Source organism: Salvelinus namaycush, chromosome 21 (assembly GCF_016432855.1).
Source record: "Salvelinus namaycush isolate Seneca chromosome 21, SaNama_1.0, whole genome shotgun sequence".
NCBI lineage: Eukaryota > Metazoa > Chordata > Actinopteri > Salmoniformes > Salmonidae > Salvelinus > Salvelinus namaycush.
This window is the reverse complement of record NC_052327.1, coordinates 7,824,635-7,840,301: the sequence shown is the minus strand read 5'-3', so window position 1 is coordinate 7,840,301 and position 15,667 is coordinate 7,824,635. Positions and strand designations below refer to the sequence as shown.

The window sequence follows — 15,667 nt, the reverse complement described above, 5'->3', positions numbered from 1 at the left end:
AAGTGGTGATACTAACTGACCTAAGACAGGGACTTTTTACTAGTATTAAATGTCAGGAATTGTGAAAAACTGAGTTTAAATGTATTTGGCTAAGGTGTATGTAAACTTCAGACTTCAACTGTATATCAATACAACCCTCTTATGGAGGGTGCCCTTGTGGACTGTATAGTAGCAATAATGTTCAGAGGTAAACCCCTTGCCTTCAGAATGGACCTTTCAGGGGCCAGATTCCAAATCTCCGTCTTGCCCTTGCGCCTGGGACAAAATGCGAATGATTTCCACGAGCCACAAAGGATCAATGACGCTCCCTTCCCAGCATTGAGCTGCACCCAAACCCCAAATTGTGCTGCCCTCACAATGCATACACCACCCTCGGGGGGATGCGTCTGTCGTGATCACCTTGCAGGATATAACTTGACCAATGCTGCTGGTCCCTCCACCGAGCCAGAGCCCATAGGCAAGACAGGAACACCCGGAGTGACCGGTTTAGGTGCCGCAATGCGTCCAAGCGAGTGTCTATCACCCACCAAAGGTCGCAACAGCCCGAGGGGAACCATGGCGATCATAGAAGTCATCATCCCCAATACAGTGGGGCAAAAAAGTATTTAGTCAGCCACCAATTGTGCAAGTTCTCCCACTTAAAAAGATGAGAGAGGCCTGTAATTTTCATCATAGGTACACTTCAACTATGACAGACAAAATCCAGAAAATCACATTGTAGGATTTTTTATGAATTTATTTGCAAATTATGGTGGAAAATAAGTATTTGGTCACCTACAAACAAGCAAGATTTCTGGCTCTCACAGACCTGTAACTTCTTCTTTAAGAGGCTCCTCTGTCCTCCACTCGTTACCTGTATTAATGGCACCTGTTTGAACTTGTTATCAGTATAAAAGACACCTGTCCACAACCTCAACCAGTCACACTCCAAACTCCACTATGGCCAAGACCAAAGAGCTGTCAAAGGACACCAGAAGCCGTCCTGGGCCTCTGACATAGGAGCCACTTGGATTGCCTGCTTCTTAAGAAGGGAAGAAATATCCTACCTCAAAACGGGCGCTGATGCCTCAGGAAGAGTCAATGTAATGATGCTGTGAAAACGTGGGGGACGCACAACGAATTGTAGCCTGTACTCCAACGTCAATGTTCGCATAATCCAGGGCGACCCTGAGCATGGCGCACCATTGATCGACAACAGAGAGTCTCCCGTAATGCGCCATTTAAAGTGGTGGAATGGCACCTTGTGGACTGCGGGGAATTTGTTTATTTTTCCATGCCTCTTTTGTTTTTTCACCACTCTGAACAACCGAGTGTCTGACTGTGGGGAATTGACTCTTTTTATTAAGCTTACATATGGAGGACACAACACTCTTGACACCCATGAACACCGTGGAACTTGGCAACCCCAAGTTTAAACAATGTGTCTAAGTGCCAACGCTTGCCTGAAGCCCGGTCCACTCTGGGTTCGAAGGCTTCGGCTTCCAGTGACGTACCCCAATTGGCCATGCTATTTGGGAGTACTGTTGTCACAGCGAACATCTGGGGAGGGGACCGTGCCATCTCTCCTTTCATCGAGCTAGGTGCACAGGGGCTGCTGCCTCTCCTGCTCTGCGGAGGGACCAGCTTTCACTTCACCCATGGGAGTAAAACAGTGCCTGTGCCAAGCAGACTGGTGCTGGTCTTGTAGAACAGAACAAGGCTTCTGTCTGCAGACGATGTCGCCGCAGCAGCAAAGGTCCTCCAAAGAAGAACCATGTGGAGCGTCGCTTCCTGCTTCCTATCCCCAAAACGAGACTGCATAAACTACAGGGCCAAGCCAGACAACCTCGTAGGAGAAATCTGCTCGTCCAAGTACAACTGGCTATCTTTCTCTGGCACCTGCGACAAAGTCAACCAAAGGTGCCGCTGCGTCACCACAGTAGCACCCATGCTTCTCCCGAGCACCGAGACGCTGCAACGGGAAATGCACAAAACCAAATCGGCCGTAGGAAGAATCTCATCTATGTGCTCTGCCCGGGGCTCCCCAGCAGCCAGAACCATGGGCAGGTCCACACCAGCTCAGTCTGAAGCAATGTGACGGGATGACACCCCCTGTGCCCGGTATACCTTGTCAAGCTGCGCCCCCGAAAAACTAAAGTACGGTGGAAATGCTTTTATGCGCAAATTTTTATATAAAACCATCATATTGAAGTAAACTTGGAGTCATACGATGACGTGTGGTCCTCCCGCTGTGACTCATCGGGAAAGCATGCAGTTTATTAGTATTTTTTATTCGGTACATGGGAATTTAACAGCAAAATACATTGTTATGTGCACTACGTCATCACGCACAGACATTTGTCAGCAACAAGTCAAGTTGATGGAAACATCACTGGTGGGAAAATAATACTTGAATATTCGCATGAAAATCTGTTGCCAATTTGATGGAAACCTAGCTACTGTTGGTTCCTATTTCAGTCAAGTCTTTGGTCCCATTCACCTGGGTCAAACAAAAACACTGGTTGAAAAATAGTGCCTCCCACTAGCCAGGCTCTGGCTGCATGATGCAGCTGGTGAGAAGCAACTGTGGCTGGTGAGAAGCAATTGCAGTGACTTGATGGCGACTGCATGTCCTTTGATCACACGGTTTTTGTAAAGTTCATGCAGTCAACATGTAGGTGCAAGCTGGACAATTTTTATCCCTATATACAGTGGGGAGAAGAAGTATTTGATACACTGCCGATTTTGCAGGTTTTCCTACTTACAAAGCATGTAGAGGTCTGTGATTTTTATCATAGGTACACTTCAACTGTGAGAGACGGAATCTAAAACAAAAATCCAGAAAATCACATTGTATGATTTTTAAGTAATTAATTTTGCCACCATTGGTCTTGATGACAGCTTTGCACACTCTTGGCATTCTCTCAACCAGCTTCATGAGTAATGCTTTTCCAAAAGTCTTGAAGGAGTTCCCACAAATGCTGAGCACTTGTTGGCTGCTTTTCATTCATTCTGCGGTCCAACTCGTCCCAAACCATCTCAATTGGGCTGAGGTCGGGTGATTGTGGATGCCAGGTCATCTGATGCAGCACTCCATCACTCTGCTTCTTGGTCAAATAGCCCTTATACAGCCTGGAGGTGTGTTTTGGGTCATTGTCCTGTTGAAAAACAAATGATCCCACTAAGCGCAAACCAGATGGGATGGCGTATCGCTGCAGAATGCTGTGGTAGCCATGCTGGTTAAGTGTGCCTTGAATTCTAAATAAATCACTGACAGTGTCTCCAGCAAAGCACCCCCACACCAACCTCCTCCATGCTTCATGTTGGGAACCACACATGCGGAGATCCTCCGTTCACCTATTTTGCGTCTCACAAAGACACGGCGGTTGGAACCAAAAATCTCACATTTGGACTCATCAGAAAAAAGGACAGATTTCCACCAGTCTAATGTCCATTTCCCATGTTTCTTGGTCCAAGCAAGTCTCTTCTCTTTATTGGTGTCCTTTAGTATTGGTTTCTTTGCAGCATTTCGACCATGAAGGCCTGATTCACACAGTCTCCTCTGAACAGTTGATTTTGAGATGTGTCTGTTACTTGAACTCTGTGAAGCGTTTATTTGGGCTGCAATCTGAGGCTGGTAACTCTAATGAACTTCTGCAGCAGAGGTAACTCTGAAACTGGCTCTGCTGAAACTGGCTTATGAGAGCCAGTTTCATCATAGTGCTTGATGGTTTTTGCGACTGCACTTGAAGAAACTTTAAAAGTTCTTAATGTTCCGTATTGACTGACCTTCATGTCTTATGGTAATGATGGACTGTCGTTTCTCTTTGCTTATTTGAGCTGTTCTTGCCATAATATGGACTTGGTCTTTTACGAAATAGGTCTATCTTCTGTATACCACCCTACCTTGTCCCAACACAACTGATTGGCTCAAACGCATTAAGGAAAGAAATTCCAAAAATTAACTTTTAACAAGGCACACCTGTTTAATTGAAATGCATTCCAGGTGACTACCTCATGAAGCTGGTTGAGAGAAGGCCAAGTGTGCAAAGCTGTCATCAAGGCAACGGGTGGCTACTTTGAAGAATCTCAAATATAAAATACATTTTGATTTAACAATTTTTTAGTTACTACATGATTCTGTATGTATTATTTCATAGTTTTTTTTACTACTGTTCTATAATGTAGAAAATAGTAAAACATTCAGATAAACCCTTGAGTTGGTGTGTCCAATCTTTGACTATCTTGAAGAGATTAAGTAATACATATTATTTTGGGGACAGTTAATTGGATAAACCATTGATCCATGGGGGTGGCAGGTAGCCTAGCGGTTAAGAGCATTGGGCCAGTAACTGAAAAGTTCGAATCTCTTTGACTAGGTGAAAAATCTGTTGTGCCCTTGACCAAGGCACTTAACTTGAATTGCTCCTGTAAAATCGCTCTGGATAAGAGCTTCTGTTAAATGACTTCAAATGTAATCCAGCTTTCTGGAACAATCCCCTTATCTGGTCACATCACTGATGGATGATGTTGTTTTGATGAATACTGCTGCAGACGAATGATTGTGTGTGTGAAAGAGTGGAGAGAATGAGAGTAAAAAAGACAATTCACAGATGTGACGATGAACGCTGATTGTGCCAGAGCTTTGAAACAAATGAGGTGTTTTTTTGTTAAGGTTTTATTCTGCAACAAGGCACAGTTTATGAATTACGGGTCATGTAAAAATCTATACCGACTCCCAAATCTCAACCCAGGAGTCAGACTCTACACAACACTTTAAGGACCAATTGATCAATCAATACAGATCGTAGAAATGGTGACAAAGATGATTGTATGGTTTTCCATAGACCAGAATCCACAAACTTACTAACAATAAGCATACTGTAATAAATGGACTAATATAAGGTTTTCTCCAGTTACACAGGAATCACTCAAAGAAATGCATCTTTATTATCAAGTGCCAATTACAGTAATAAAGCGCCATCCAACAATCGAATTATAAAATGTAGGATTTATAATTAAAAAGCGGTATGTCCCGTTCTTATCTCCAAGCAGCAAGTTTATACTTAACAGCGGAGAACAAGGTTAGACTGAAAAGGTAGAAAGTGCTACTGCTAGGAACGTTATAACAAGATGAAACAAAAGTCTTCTGATCAAGTAGGTAAAAAGTAGCCAATTACCACGATGTGTTTTCAGTGTAGTGAGGTGCTTTGTAGAGTCAGGGATATGACGTAGATGCACAAAGTAAACAGCATATTGGGTCAACTTCCGCAACAACTAAGAGCGTTGGAGAATGAGGCCAAACTTCTCCCCCGTTTTTGTCCCGCGGCTACCACGTTGTAAGAGCGTGAAGCAAACCCGTGCACGTGCGCAGATACCGTGTGTGACTGTGAGAGCAAAGTCTTACATCTTGCTCATCGCAATATCTGCGTTGCTGCTCACGCAACGTCATTTTGCTGACTCTACCTTTAATAAGAACTCCACTGTCTCGACTACCAAGATTAGAAAGGAACAGTGGGAGAGGAGCCATCCCAGTGCCAGACTTGAGGATGGGAATACTGATTCTCTATAATCTCTCCTTTCTCTGTGCACTTGTTCACTTCATCATAGATTTTCCTCTAGTTTACACCAATCCAATGCTTTTAACCGTATGGACGAGTGCACACTACAGGAGTAAGGAGAGATTATTGGGATGTAGCTGGGGGTCAGAAGTGACGTTTGGGTTGGGGGGAGAATCACTGGACCTTCTTGGGGGGGTCTGGGATGCTCTCGGTCAGAGGGGTGAGGCTGAGGAGCAGGGTGTGACGCTCGTAAGCCTTGGTCTTCCTGAAGTTGGCGTCGGTCCCGTGTAACCTGTCCAGAACCCCCAGGACTCCAAAGTTCTGGTTGAACCTGCAGAGACGGAGGGTGCATAATTACTACAAAATAAAACAGTGTGCTGCTCTTAACGTTTCCTCCTTTGAATTTGACATGTACATTGCCAGGCTAAAACCACAGACTCGCTGTGTTTCAGGCAGGCTAACTTGTCCATGGAACAAATCCCAAACCAATCCCCCACCCTTTTTGCACGTATCAACTCCCCTTTTCAGATCGGGTTTAATAAGGATTAGATTTAATAAGCGTAAGCAATATTACAGAAAAATGACACCTAGCCTTCAGAAGAGATATGTGGAGGAGCTATTACCATACTTTTAAGATCTGCCATGGCCGGCAGAGTCAACAAAGTCCAAAGAACAAACAAAGAACTGGACAGGGATTCACAGTAATAAAATGAATATGCCAAGAACAGTGTGCACTATATCAGTTTACAACTCAAAGTCCCCTCTGGGAAAATTAAGTAATTCTGTGTATGTCCCAAATGGCACCCTATGCCCTTTATAGTGCACTACTTTTAACAAAGTCCCATAGGGCTCTGTTCAAAAGTAGTGCGTTACATAGGGAATAGGGTGCCATTTGGGACGCAAGCATATCTTGCATAAGACAGGACTCACTTGAGGTGGTGGTAGTCGTGGAACTCGGGGGAGGGCAGGAAGGGGAGGTGGTAGCCACAGTGGGAGATGGTGGTGCTGACCAGAGCCAGAGCATACCACAGGGTGGTTGTGACCAGGTGGGAACCCAGGATAACAGGGCCGATCAGGGCAGGCAGCATGTTGGACAGCTGGGGATGGGGCAGGACCATCAGCAACATGGTTTTACATTGTTTAGAAATACGCTATATGGTTATAAATGATCTGCTTACAAGATTATCCACAATGCAGTGTTTCAAGCTATGGTCCCCTAGTTTGACTTTGAGAGAGAAAGAAAGAAGAGTGGACAGGCATAAAGTGCTCACCACGTGCTCCAGAGGATGGGCGTAGAGAGAGACCACTCCGATGGGAGCCGTCCACTCATGGTGCTGCTTGTGGAAATGCTTGTAGAGGGCAGGATGGTGAAACAGCCTGACAGGGAAGGGATCACAAGTTAAATGTCAGAGAGGTGTCAGACGGTCGAAGATACTGTCAGGGTGAGTTGTATTTTCACTCAGCTCTCTGACCAAAAATATAAACACAACATGTAAAGTGTTGGTCCCATGTTTCATGAGCTGAAATAAAAGATCCCGGAAATGTTCCATTTGCACAAAAATAATTATTTCTCTCACATTTTGTGCACAAATTTGTTTACATCCCGCCTTTGCCAAGATAATCCATCCACCCGACAGGTTTGTCATATCAGGAAGCTGATTAAACAGCATGATCATTACACAGGTGCACCTTGTGCTGGAGACAAAAGTCCACTCTAAAATGTGCAGTTTTGTCACACAACACAATGCCACAGATGTCTCAAGTGTTGAGGGAGCGTGCAATTGGCATGCTGACTGCAGGAATGTACCAGAGCTGTTGCCAGATAATTGAATGTTCATTTCTCTACCATAAGCTGCCTGCAATGTCATTTTAGAGAATTTGACAGTATGTCCAACCGGCCTCACAACCGCAGACCACGTGTAACCACGCCAGCCCAGGACCTCCACACCCAGCTTCTTTACCTGGGGGATCGTCTGAGACCAGCCACCCGGACAGCTGATGAAACTGAGGAGTATTTCTGTCTGTAAAATTAATTCTGATTGGCTGGGCCTGGCTCCCCAGTGGGTGGGCCTATGCCCTCCCAGGCCCACCAATGGCTGTGCCGTCCCAGGCCCACCCATGGCTATGCCCTTGCCCAGTGATGTGAAATCTATAGATTAGGGCCTAATGAATTCATTTCAATTGAAAGATTTCCTTACATGAACTGTAACTGTAAATTGTTGCATGTTGCGTTTAGATTTTTGTTCAGTATAAGTTCTTTGCCACAGCATTGAATGTGCTTGTAACATTTAAATTCCTGCACTAGCACAAAACATAATCCTTTGTTCATGTTGTCCCTTTACTCAGTGCATAGCCAATAAAGCACTAAAATGTAAAAGTGGTATGTGTACCTTCTACAGGCTGATAAATTCTAGCTGCCTTTTAAACCAGAGGTTGACCCCTCTCTGGTGATAGGGGTCACCAAAAAACAGCACTTAGAAAGCATTTAATACCCCAAGTGATATTTCTGGGGATAAAGCCGATGGCTGTAATTCAGCTATCGGCACTTTAAAGTGATAGAGATGTCTAATCCCTGGTTCACTCTGGCCTTGCAAGATGGCTTATGTTTTGACCAGGGCCCAGGCACTTGGAGGCAGCTGGAGAGTGAACAGTGATAAGGATGAGAATATACAGTACCTAAAGAAAATATGCACACCCTTTGACTTTTTTTGTGTATTAAAGTTAGATTTTTGGGGTTCACTGGCCTACACACAATACCTGATAATGTGAAAGTGGAATAATGTTTTTCAATGTCATTTAAAAAAAAAAAAATGATTGAAAAACTGAAATGTCTTGAGTCACTAAGTATTCAACCCCTTTGTTTTGGCAAGCCTAAATAAGTTCAGGAGTAAATATTTGCTTAACAAGTCACATAATAAGTTGCATGGACTCACTGTGTGCAATAGTGTTTAACATTATTTTTTAATGACTACCTCAACTCTGTACCCCACACACAATTATCTGTAAGGTCCCTCAGTCGAGCACTGAATTTCAAACACAGATTCAACCACAAAGACCAGGGAGGTTTTCCAATGCCTCACCAAGAAGGGCACCTATTGGTAGATGGGTAAAACAAGAAAGCAGACACTGAATATCCCTTTTAGCATAGTGAAGTTATTAATTACACTTTGAATGGTGTATCAATACACCCAGTCACTACAAGGATATAGGTGTCCTTCCTAACTCAGTTGCCAGAGAGAAAAGAAAGCGCTCAGGGATTTTAAAACAGAGTGTAATGGCTGTAATAGGAGAAAACTGAGGACGGATCAACAACATTGTAGTCACTCCACAACTCTAACCTAATTAACAGAGTGAAAGAAAATAATAATAATTATATATATATATTCCAAAACATGCATCCTGTTTGCAACAAGGCACTAAAGTAATACTGCAAAAAAATGTGGAAAAGCAATTCACTTTTTGGCCTGAATACAAAGTGTTAATTTTGAGGCAAATCCAGTACAATACATTAATGTGTTCCACTCTCCATATTTTTATGCATAGTGGTGGCTGCATAATGTTATGGGTATACTTGTAATCGTTAAGGACTGGGGAGTTTCAGGATTTTTAAAAAATGAATGGAGCTTAGCACAGGCAAAATCCTAGAGGAGAACCTGGTTAAGTCTGCTTTCCACCAGACACTAGGAGACAAATTCACTCTTCAGCAGGACAATAACCTACAACACAAGGCCAAATCTACACTGGAGTTGCTTACCAAGAAGACAGTGAATGTTCCCGAGTTGCCGAGTTACAGTTTTGACTTCAAAAATCAATGGCAAGACTTAAATGGTTGTCCAGCAATGATCAACAACCAATTTGACAAAGCTTGAAGAATTTTGAAAAGATTAAAATGGGCAAATGAACACACAATCCAGTTGTGGAAAGCTCTTAGAGACTTACCCAGAAAGACTCACAGCTGTAATCGCTGCCTACGGTGATTCTACAAAGTATTGACTCAGGGGTGTGAATACTTAGTAAATTAAGATAATTCTGTATTTCATTTTCAATAAATCTTCTAAAATGTAAAAAAAAAAAAAGAAGGGGTATTGTGTGTAGATGGGTGAGAAAAAAAACAGCCATTTCCTCCATTTTGAATTCAGGCCGCAACAACACAATGTGGAATAAGGCAAGGGGTAGTAATACATTCTGAAGGCACTGTCATGAGTATCTTGTCATTGGAACCTCTCAGATCAACGTGTCCATTTCCCCACATGCATATGTCTGTCTATTGTTTGTCTGTGAAACATCGTAACCGTTCGCTTATCTTTGGGTACGGCATTTTCCACACCAATCAATTATTCCTGACAAGGCACTGTATTGTATATGAGAAACTATGCTGCCATCACCTGTGTGAGTAGTAGAACATGAGCTCCTCCAGCACGGCGCAGAAGGCCATCTCCAACAGGCCTCGGTGGAAGGTGGGCAGCTCTGGGCCGCAGGGATTCCCCCTAGAAAACATAACCGCCCAGCACACCACCACCATGGGAACAGAGATGAAGAGCTGGTTGAGGACCACCGTCTTCACAGCGTGGCGCAGCTTCACCGGGTCAACCTACGGGACGGGGACAGTTTCGGTGGCAAATGTCAGGTCTCCGTTTTCTTCAAGTAATCAATTATCGTCACCCATTTCTGCAATCATTAGTCTTGTTTATTGTTCACTTAGTTGAACTTGTTTACTTCAAAGTCTTCAATTTCTGCTAGTTTTTAAAATGTAAGTAGGGGGTCCTATTTTATTTTTTTACCATCTTCCTGCGGCTACGCTCGTTTGTCGTGTACTTAGAATATAATTACTCTAGCTCGCGCCATCAATCTTTCTTAGGAAACCACAATGTAGCACATGACAATAAAGTAATTTGCTGATAGTGTGTTCGTCCGTCTGAAAGAATTTGGCTGGTATCCATGACAAATCCACAGATGTACAAATCAAACACTCGCTACATACATCACTGTCTAGCCGATTTAGAGAGGCCATAGTGACATCATAGTAATGTTAATTCAGGAATTTATTTATTCCAAATTAATTAAACAGATCTATGCTTTATAATCAGATAAAGAGGTTATGTCCAGTTGGTAAAGTATAGTTATCCTCTCATGTTTTCTGAGCTTTGCACCCTCACATTCAAAAATCATCATTGACCTTTGAAACTCGGGGCAGTTCTTCAATATCTGGCTACACTATTTGGTGAGTATATCTAGCTGCATTTGGCATATATTATAAACAGGTAATGTTTATGACTGATAAGCGCTTTGAGTAACACAATGTCACTTAAGTATCTAATCTTCCACAGATTGCAGGAGATGGCAGGCTAGAGTAAACACTTTAAGTAACCAGCGGTCCTCAGTAACGGCAGTCGTTCTCTCGCTAGTGTCCTGTAAAACAACGTCTATTAATCAAACTCAGTAAGAGGACATTGGTCCGATCGACTGATGGACATGCTGTTCATAGACACCTGAGTTTTTCCTGACCACGGGACCTGAACAGGAGAGAACCTCCTGGCCCCATTTATGATGACTCTGAATTTCACAACACACATGCTAGTACAAACACACACGCACGTGAGAGCACACACACACACACACAACTCCGTACACGAGAGTGAAATGTGAGGCTTTCATAAGGATGAGCCTGATTAGAGCCCTTCCTGTCTACTGTAATAAATGGAGTTCATGATGAGATACAGGTGTGTGAAACAGGATTAGACTGACTGTACCGGGTTGTTCTTGTCCACCTGTATCCTGTAACGGGTGATGAAGTTGGGCATTCCAGTGTAATCAACCAGCATGAGCAGAAGATTGGACCCCCAGAAAGCCGCAAAAGGCACACACATCGCCCCTGTTCAGCACAACCGAAATCAATGCATTACATACAACACAACAACCGCATCATGTACACGTGAACCAAGTCAAGATACAGCAAGATACAGCATGCCCTAACATTGTCGAAGAACAGCTCAGCAGGTTTCACTCAATCAGTACATTAACATCTCGTAAAAAAGTGATATAAAACCAAAGATGGTGACTGAAGTGCCAAAACGGTCACTATTTTGCTTTTACAGCCTCTTTACAGGGAATAGGGTGCCATTTGAGCCTCAGCCTTTACAAATCACATGACGTCACCTCTAGACAGATGTTTGTGCCTGATAATGGACGGAGCATAAATACACTTCACAACTCAATTCTGGGGAGAAGAAGAAAGAAGCCTAAACTTTTTTTATGTTGTTTTGTCTTTATTATATCACCCAGATATCAGCGCTGTGGGACATCAGAATTCCATGAGAGAGTTGTACTGGGCTGCTCGCCACCGTCTAGTTCTTCCTGTTTCTTTGTGCAGCACATAATACTTCCTTTAGTTTACGTCGGATGTTATTTCCAGCGGGACACCGGGCTTCAGATCCCACCAGCTACATTGTCTCTTACCGGCATAGAACAAGGCTGTCTCGTGTCCCTCCCACCTCTGGTGTACTTTGGTCCACTGGTTTTGCCAGAAGTCTCCTGATGCTCCCCAAAACCTCTGCAGATGCCTGGGAGGCACAGGGAAAAGGCTATGGTTACAACTCGTCCCACAAATCTGTGGTTGCAATAACAATTCAATGTTGTTCTTATTACTCTAAATGGAACCAATTCATATCATTCCAGTGTTCACAGTGTAAATATTGCATTCATTGGTTAATGTTTGTTCTGAAATCATCCCTACAGTGGATGTTTGTTGTTATTACCATGTTACGGAGTTCCCAAAGGCTGCCAGGACAAAAAGGCCAGATCCAATGACGATGATCGCTTTCATCACCGAGTCCAACAGTCCTCCTGGAGCCTCCTATATGAAGAGAAAACAACATTTATATGAAGAAATCTGCTCGCTGGCCCAACAGTCAGGTTGTCTCCACAACTCTTTACTTTTCAATTGCTCGCTCTCTCAAGTCACCTTCTGCAATGATCACTATTCCCTCAACTCACATCACCATGTGTATGAACTGGATCTAGAATTCTCTCTGCACTGGATAGAATAAAAATGCAGTCCTACAAGTTAGACCTGTACTGACGTGTATCCAGATAAGTACAGTCAAGTGGCATAGGTCACTCCTTTTAGCTTGCTATGTCTCATTGCAAAACAATGGCACGTGACACAGAGTACAAGGAGTGAGACGTTAGCTAAACAGACTGCTACCCAGGCTAGAAAGAGACTGCCTATGACTCAGTCTTACTTGTTCAACAAATGAATTGTAAACATCCAGATGTCAATTACACCACGTGATTCAGGGCGGATGTTCTTACCTGTCTTTGACTGCTTGGGTTCATTTGGACAGGGACCTGACCTTTGCTGTTCATTTGAGTGACTTCACCAGTCATGTCTTAAAAGAAAACACATTTAAATGTATAATGCAGGCTACCATACTCTTATGTAACAGGTTTTCTTTTCACAAGCCCTGGCGGGCACTTTTGTATTTTTTGCTGTCCTGCTGGGATCAAACTTTATTTTCCACATGCGCCAAAAAACAACAAGTGTAGACTTTACCATGAAATGCTTACTTACAAGCCCCTAACCAACAGTGCAGTTCAAGAAGAAAATATTTAATAAGTACACTAAAATAAAAAGTAACACAATAAGAATAACAATGTGGAGGCTATATACAGGGTGCACCAGTACGAGTCAGTGTGCAGGAGTACAGGCTAGTTGAGGTAATCTGTACATGTTAGATCAATTGAAGATGATAGATCAATTCCAATGTTTTATGATTGATTTATATTGTCCAAAGTCCTGTCTTATCATATGATTTTACAACAATAGATTGTGGCTGGAATGTACAGTTGCAGGTTGATGTATAATCTGATTACCATTCATTTGAGCTCGATTTTCAAACAAATTCCTGAGGATAAACAAGCAAGATTGGCATGCATTCTAACAAGATTAGTGTTGTCGGTAAGATTGTCTTACCGACAATGACTGTATAGAAGTGTGCTTCTATGCTTCTTAATTTAAAAAAAAAAGTGTTCTTTAACAAAAGCTTGCAGTGAAAAATGGCATAATCTAATCAGGGTATATCTGTTGGATCAACCAGACAACAGCCTATTTACACTGGGCAACAAAAGCAGGCTAGTGAAAATTCTGCATGCAAAGCATAGGCCTAACTAACCCAATATGTAGGCCTACTATTTAAAAGCCTAAACATTCCCCATACGTGTTATTAAGGTCCAAGGAACTTATTCAGTACGTTCTTTTCAGGAGGCGACTGGCTCTGACAGCCATCTAAACGTGCATCGATTCTCAATTGCGATACGGTTCTAGGAACATAAAGCACTTCACTTTCATATCACATCAAAATACACACACTGTAGGCTACACTTGTTTTAACCGGCTTTGCAGTCAACAGTATTTTTCAGTGATAACACATTTCTGGCACCCTTCTTTATGTTACACACAGGTGTTTGGCGCGTACTAGATAGTTCATTAGCACAAGTGGTCCCTTGGTCTTCCACGCTATAACGTGGAGATGGTCGCGTGGGAATAATACCCCTGTAAAGGTGTGTATCAATTTGAAGGTTTTGTTTTTTTGAAAATTGGATCTCGCTGATATGAAAGACAAGGTCCTTATGTTCCCAAAACCGTACCGCAAGCAACGCGTGTTAATGTTCAGACCGAGCGTAGGGGCTCTTACAAAAACACTCATTACTGAAGACGCCTTCCTCCAATGATGTGTACTGGAAATGAGAGTCATGATCAAGGACTAAAAAGACAGTTTGCTAAATAGACTCAGACTGCCCCGTTGACTGACTACAATAATATTGTACAGATTGCATAAGGCTCAGTGAAATTGATAGCCTATAGAACACAGTAAACTCCAGATCAGTATCCAATCCAACGTCAATAGAAGATGAGAGCAATAGGTAGATACGGGTAGCCTACTACTTACTGCTGTAGTTTCCTCCGACGATCGCAATTCACGCAACTATGTTTCCAGTCCGTAGGTTATATAGAGCCTATTATTTTACATACAAGTCGCAGCTTCAATTGGATGTATTTACAACCCGATACGACTTATGATTGGTGGATAGATTGTCAGCTGATCGTGGAAAAAAAAAATTCGTCTCGATGATGGCTTTTGTAATCTTCTGTCTTCTACATGTATTCAGGTGAAGGTTGAACGAACTGTTAATGGCCTTTTGTTATCGCCTTTCACCTCAAACCCTGGCCGGGTTGAGCGGGTGATTTTCTATTTTTTTATTCCCTGGGAAACGTTATAGTAGTCTATACTCACACTCGTCCTTTTCCTCTGGTTAGATTCAAGATTGTGACTGAATTGGTCCACTGTCAATTCCAGATCTTAAATTGATCCTGTGTTTCTGGACCAGGCATGCAAAGGTTTAGTATAGAATAGAAAATAATAACTTTATTTTTCCTGTGAGGGTACGTCTTATGTTGACTTTGTTGCACAACATTCAACAAGTGGTAACCATACCTTTCTTATACAGGGAAAGGGTCTGAAAAATTCCGAGGTAAAGTTGGTTTTATATTCGGACATTCAACAGACATTCGCCAAAAGCCATTTAAAATGGTAAAAATCAATAACTAAATGATTGTCACGGAAACATAAAAATGGATGTGGTTTATTCTATAAATGTTGGCATACTTTTACAAACGTTGTTTTGAGGAAAAAAATCCAGTTTTGATTTGATATAGGGCATGTAGTTCGTCTAGAGGGCGTGTGGTCAAAGTTCTAATCTGTTATAGTCTGTTATATCTTATTAAAATCAGCCTGGCATAAAATGCTGCATCTTCAGTCATATTAAATTAGATTACAGGAAAAAAACTACAGGATGAAGGGGTCAGGCCTGACTAAGAAAGAAGACAGGTGGATGGACCAAGAGGACCAACACAACCAAGAGGATCAACATGGACATTCCACAGTGAAGATAAGGAAAACTATCCATAACATACACTACCGTTCAACAGTTTGGGGTCACTTAGAAATGTCCTTGTTTTTTGGCCATTAAAATAACATCAAATTGATCAGAAATACAGTGTAGACATTGTTAATGTTGTAAATGACTATTGTAGCTGGAAACGGCTGATTTCTTCTTTCGTACAGAGG

General features: G+C 42.5%; 1 protein-coding gene across 1 annotated transcript; it reads right to left on the bottom strand.

The window, feature by feature from the left end:
• Nucleotides 1-4,639: 4,639 nt before the first annotated feature.
• Nucleotides 4,640-14,619, bottom strand: faxdc2 (fatty acid hydroxylase domain containing 2). The gene is made up of 9 exons (XM_039017114.1): nucleotides 14,489-14,619; nucleotides 12,852-12,928; nucleotides 12,296-12,393; nucleotides 11,997-12,100; nucleotides 11,291-11,412; nucleotides 9,926-10,131; nucleotides 6,812-6,917; nucleotides 6,471-6,637; nucleotides 4,640-5,871 (listed from the first exon to the last, which is right to left on the bottom strand). Exons 2-9 carry the CDS (start codon nucleotides 12,924-12,926, stop codon nucleotides 5,715-5,717), a joined length of 1,035 nt encoding a protein of 344 aa, XP_038873042.1. The 5' UTR covers nucleotides 12,927-12,928; nucleotides 14,489-14,619; the 3' UTR covers nucleotides 4,640-5,714.
• Nucleotides 14,620-15,667: the final 1,048 nt, after the last annotated feature.

Coding starts and splice junctions, on each gene's coding strand:
- faxdc2 (XM_039017114.1), bottom strand. CDS start 12,926: ATGACTGGTGAAGTCACTCAAATGAACAGCAAAGGTCAGGTCCCTGTC. Junction 12,394..12,851: donor ACCCAAGCAGTCAAAGACAG/GTAAGAACATCC, acceptor CTCTTCATATAG/GAGGCTCCAGGAGGACTGTT. Junction 12,101..12,295: donor TTTGGGAACTCCGTAACATG/GTAATAACAACA, acceptor TGTGCCTCCCAG/GCATCTGCAGAGGTTTTGGG.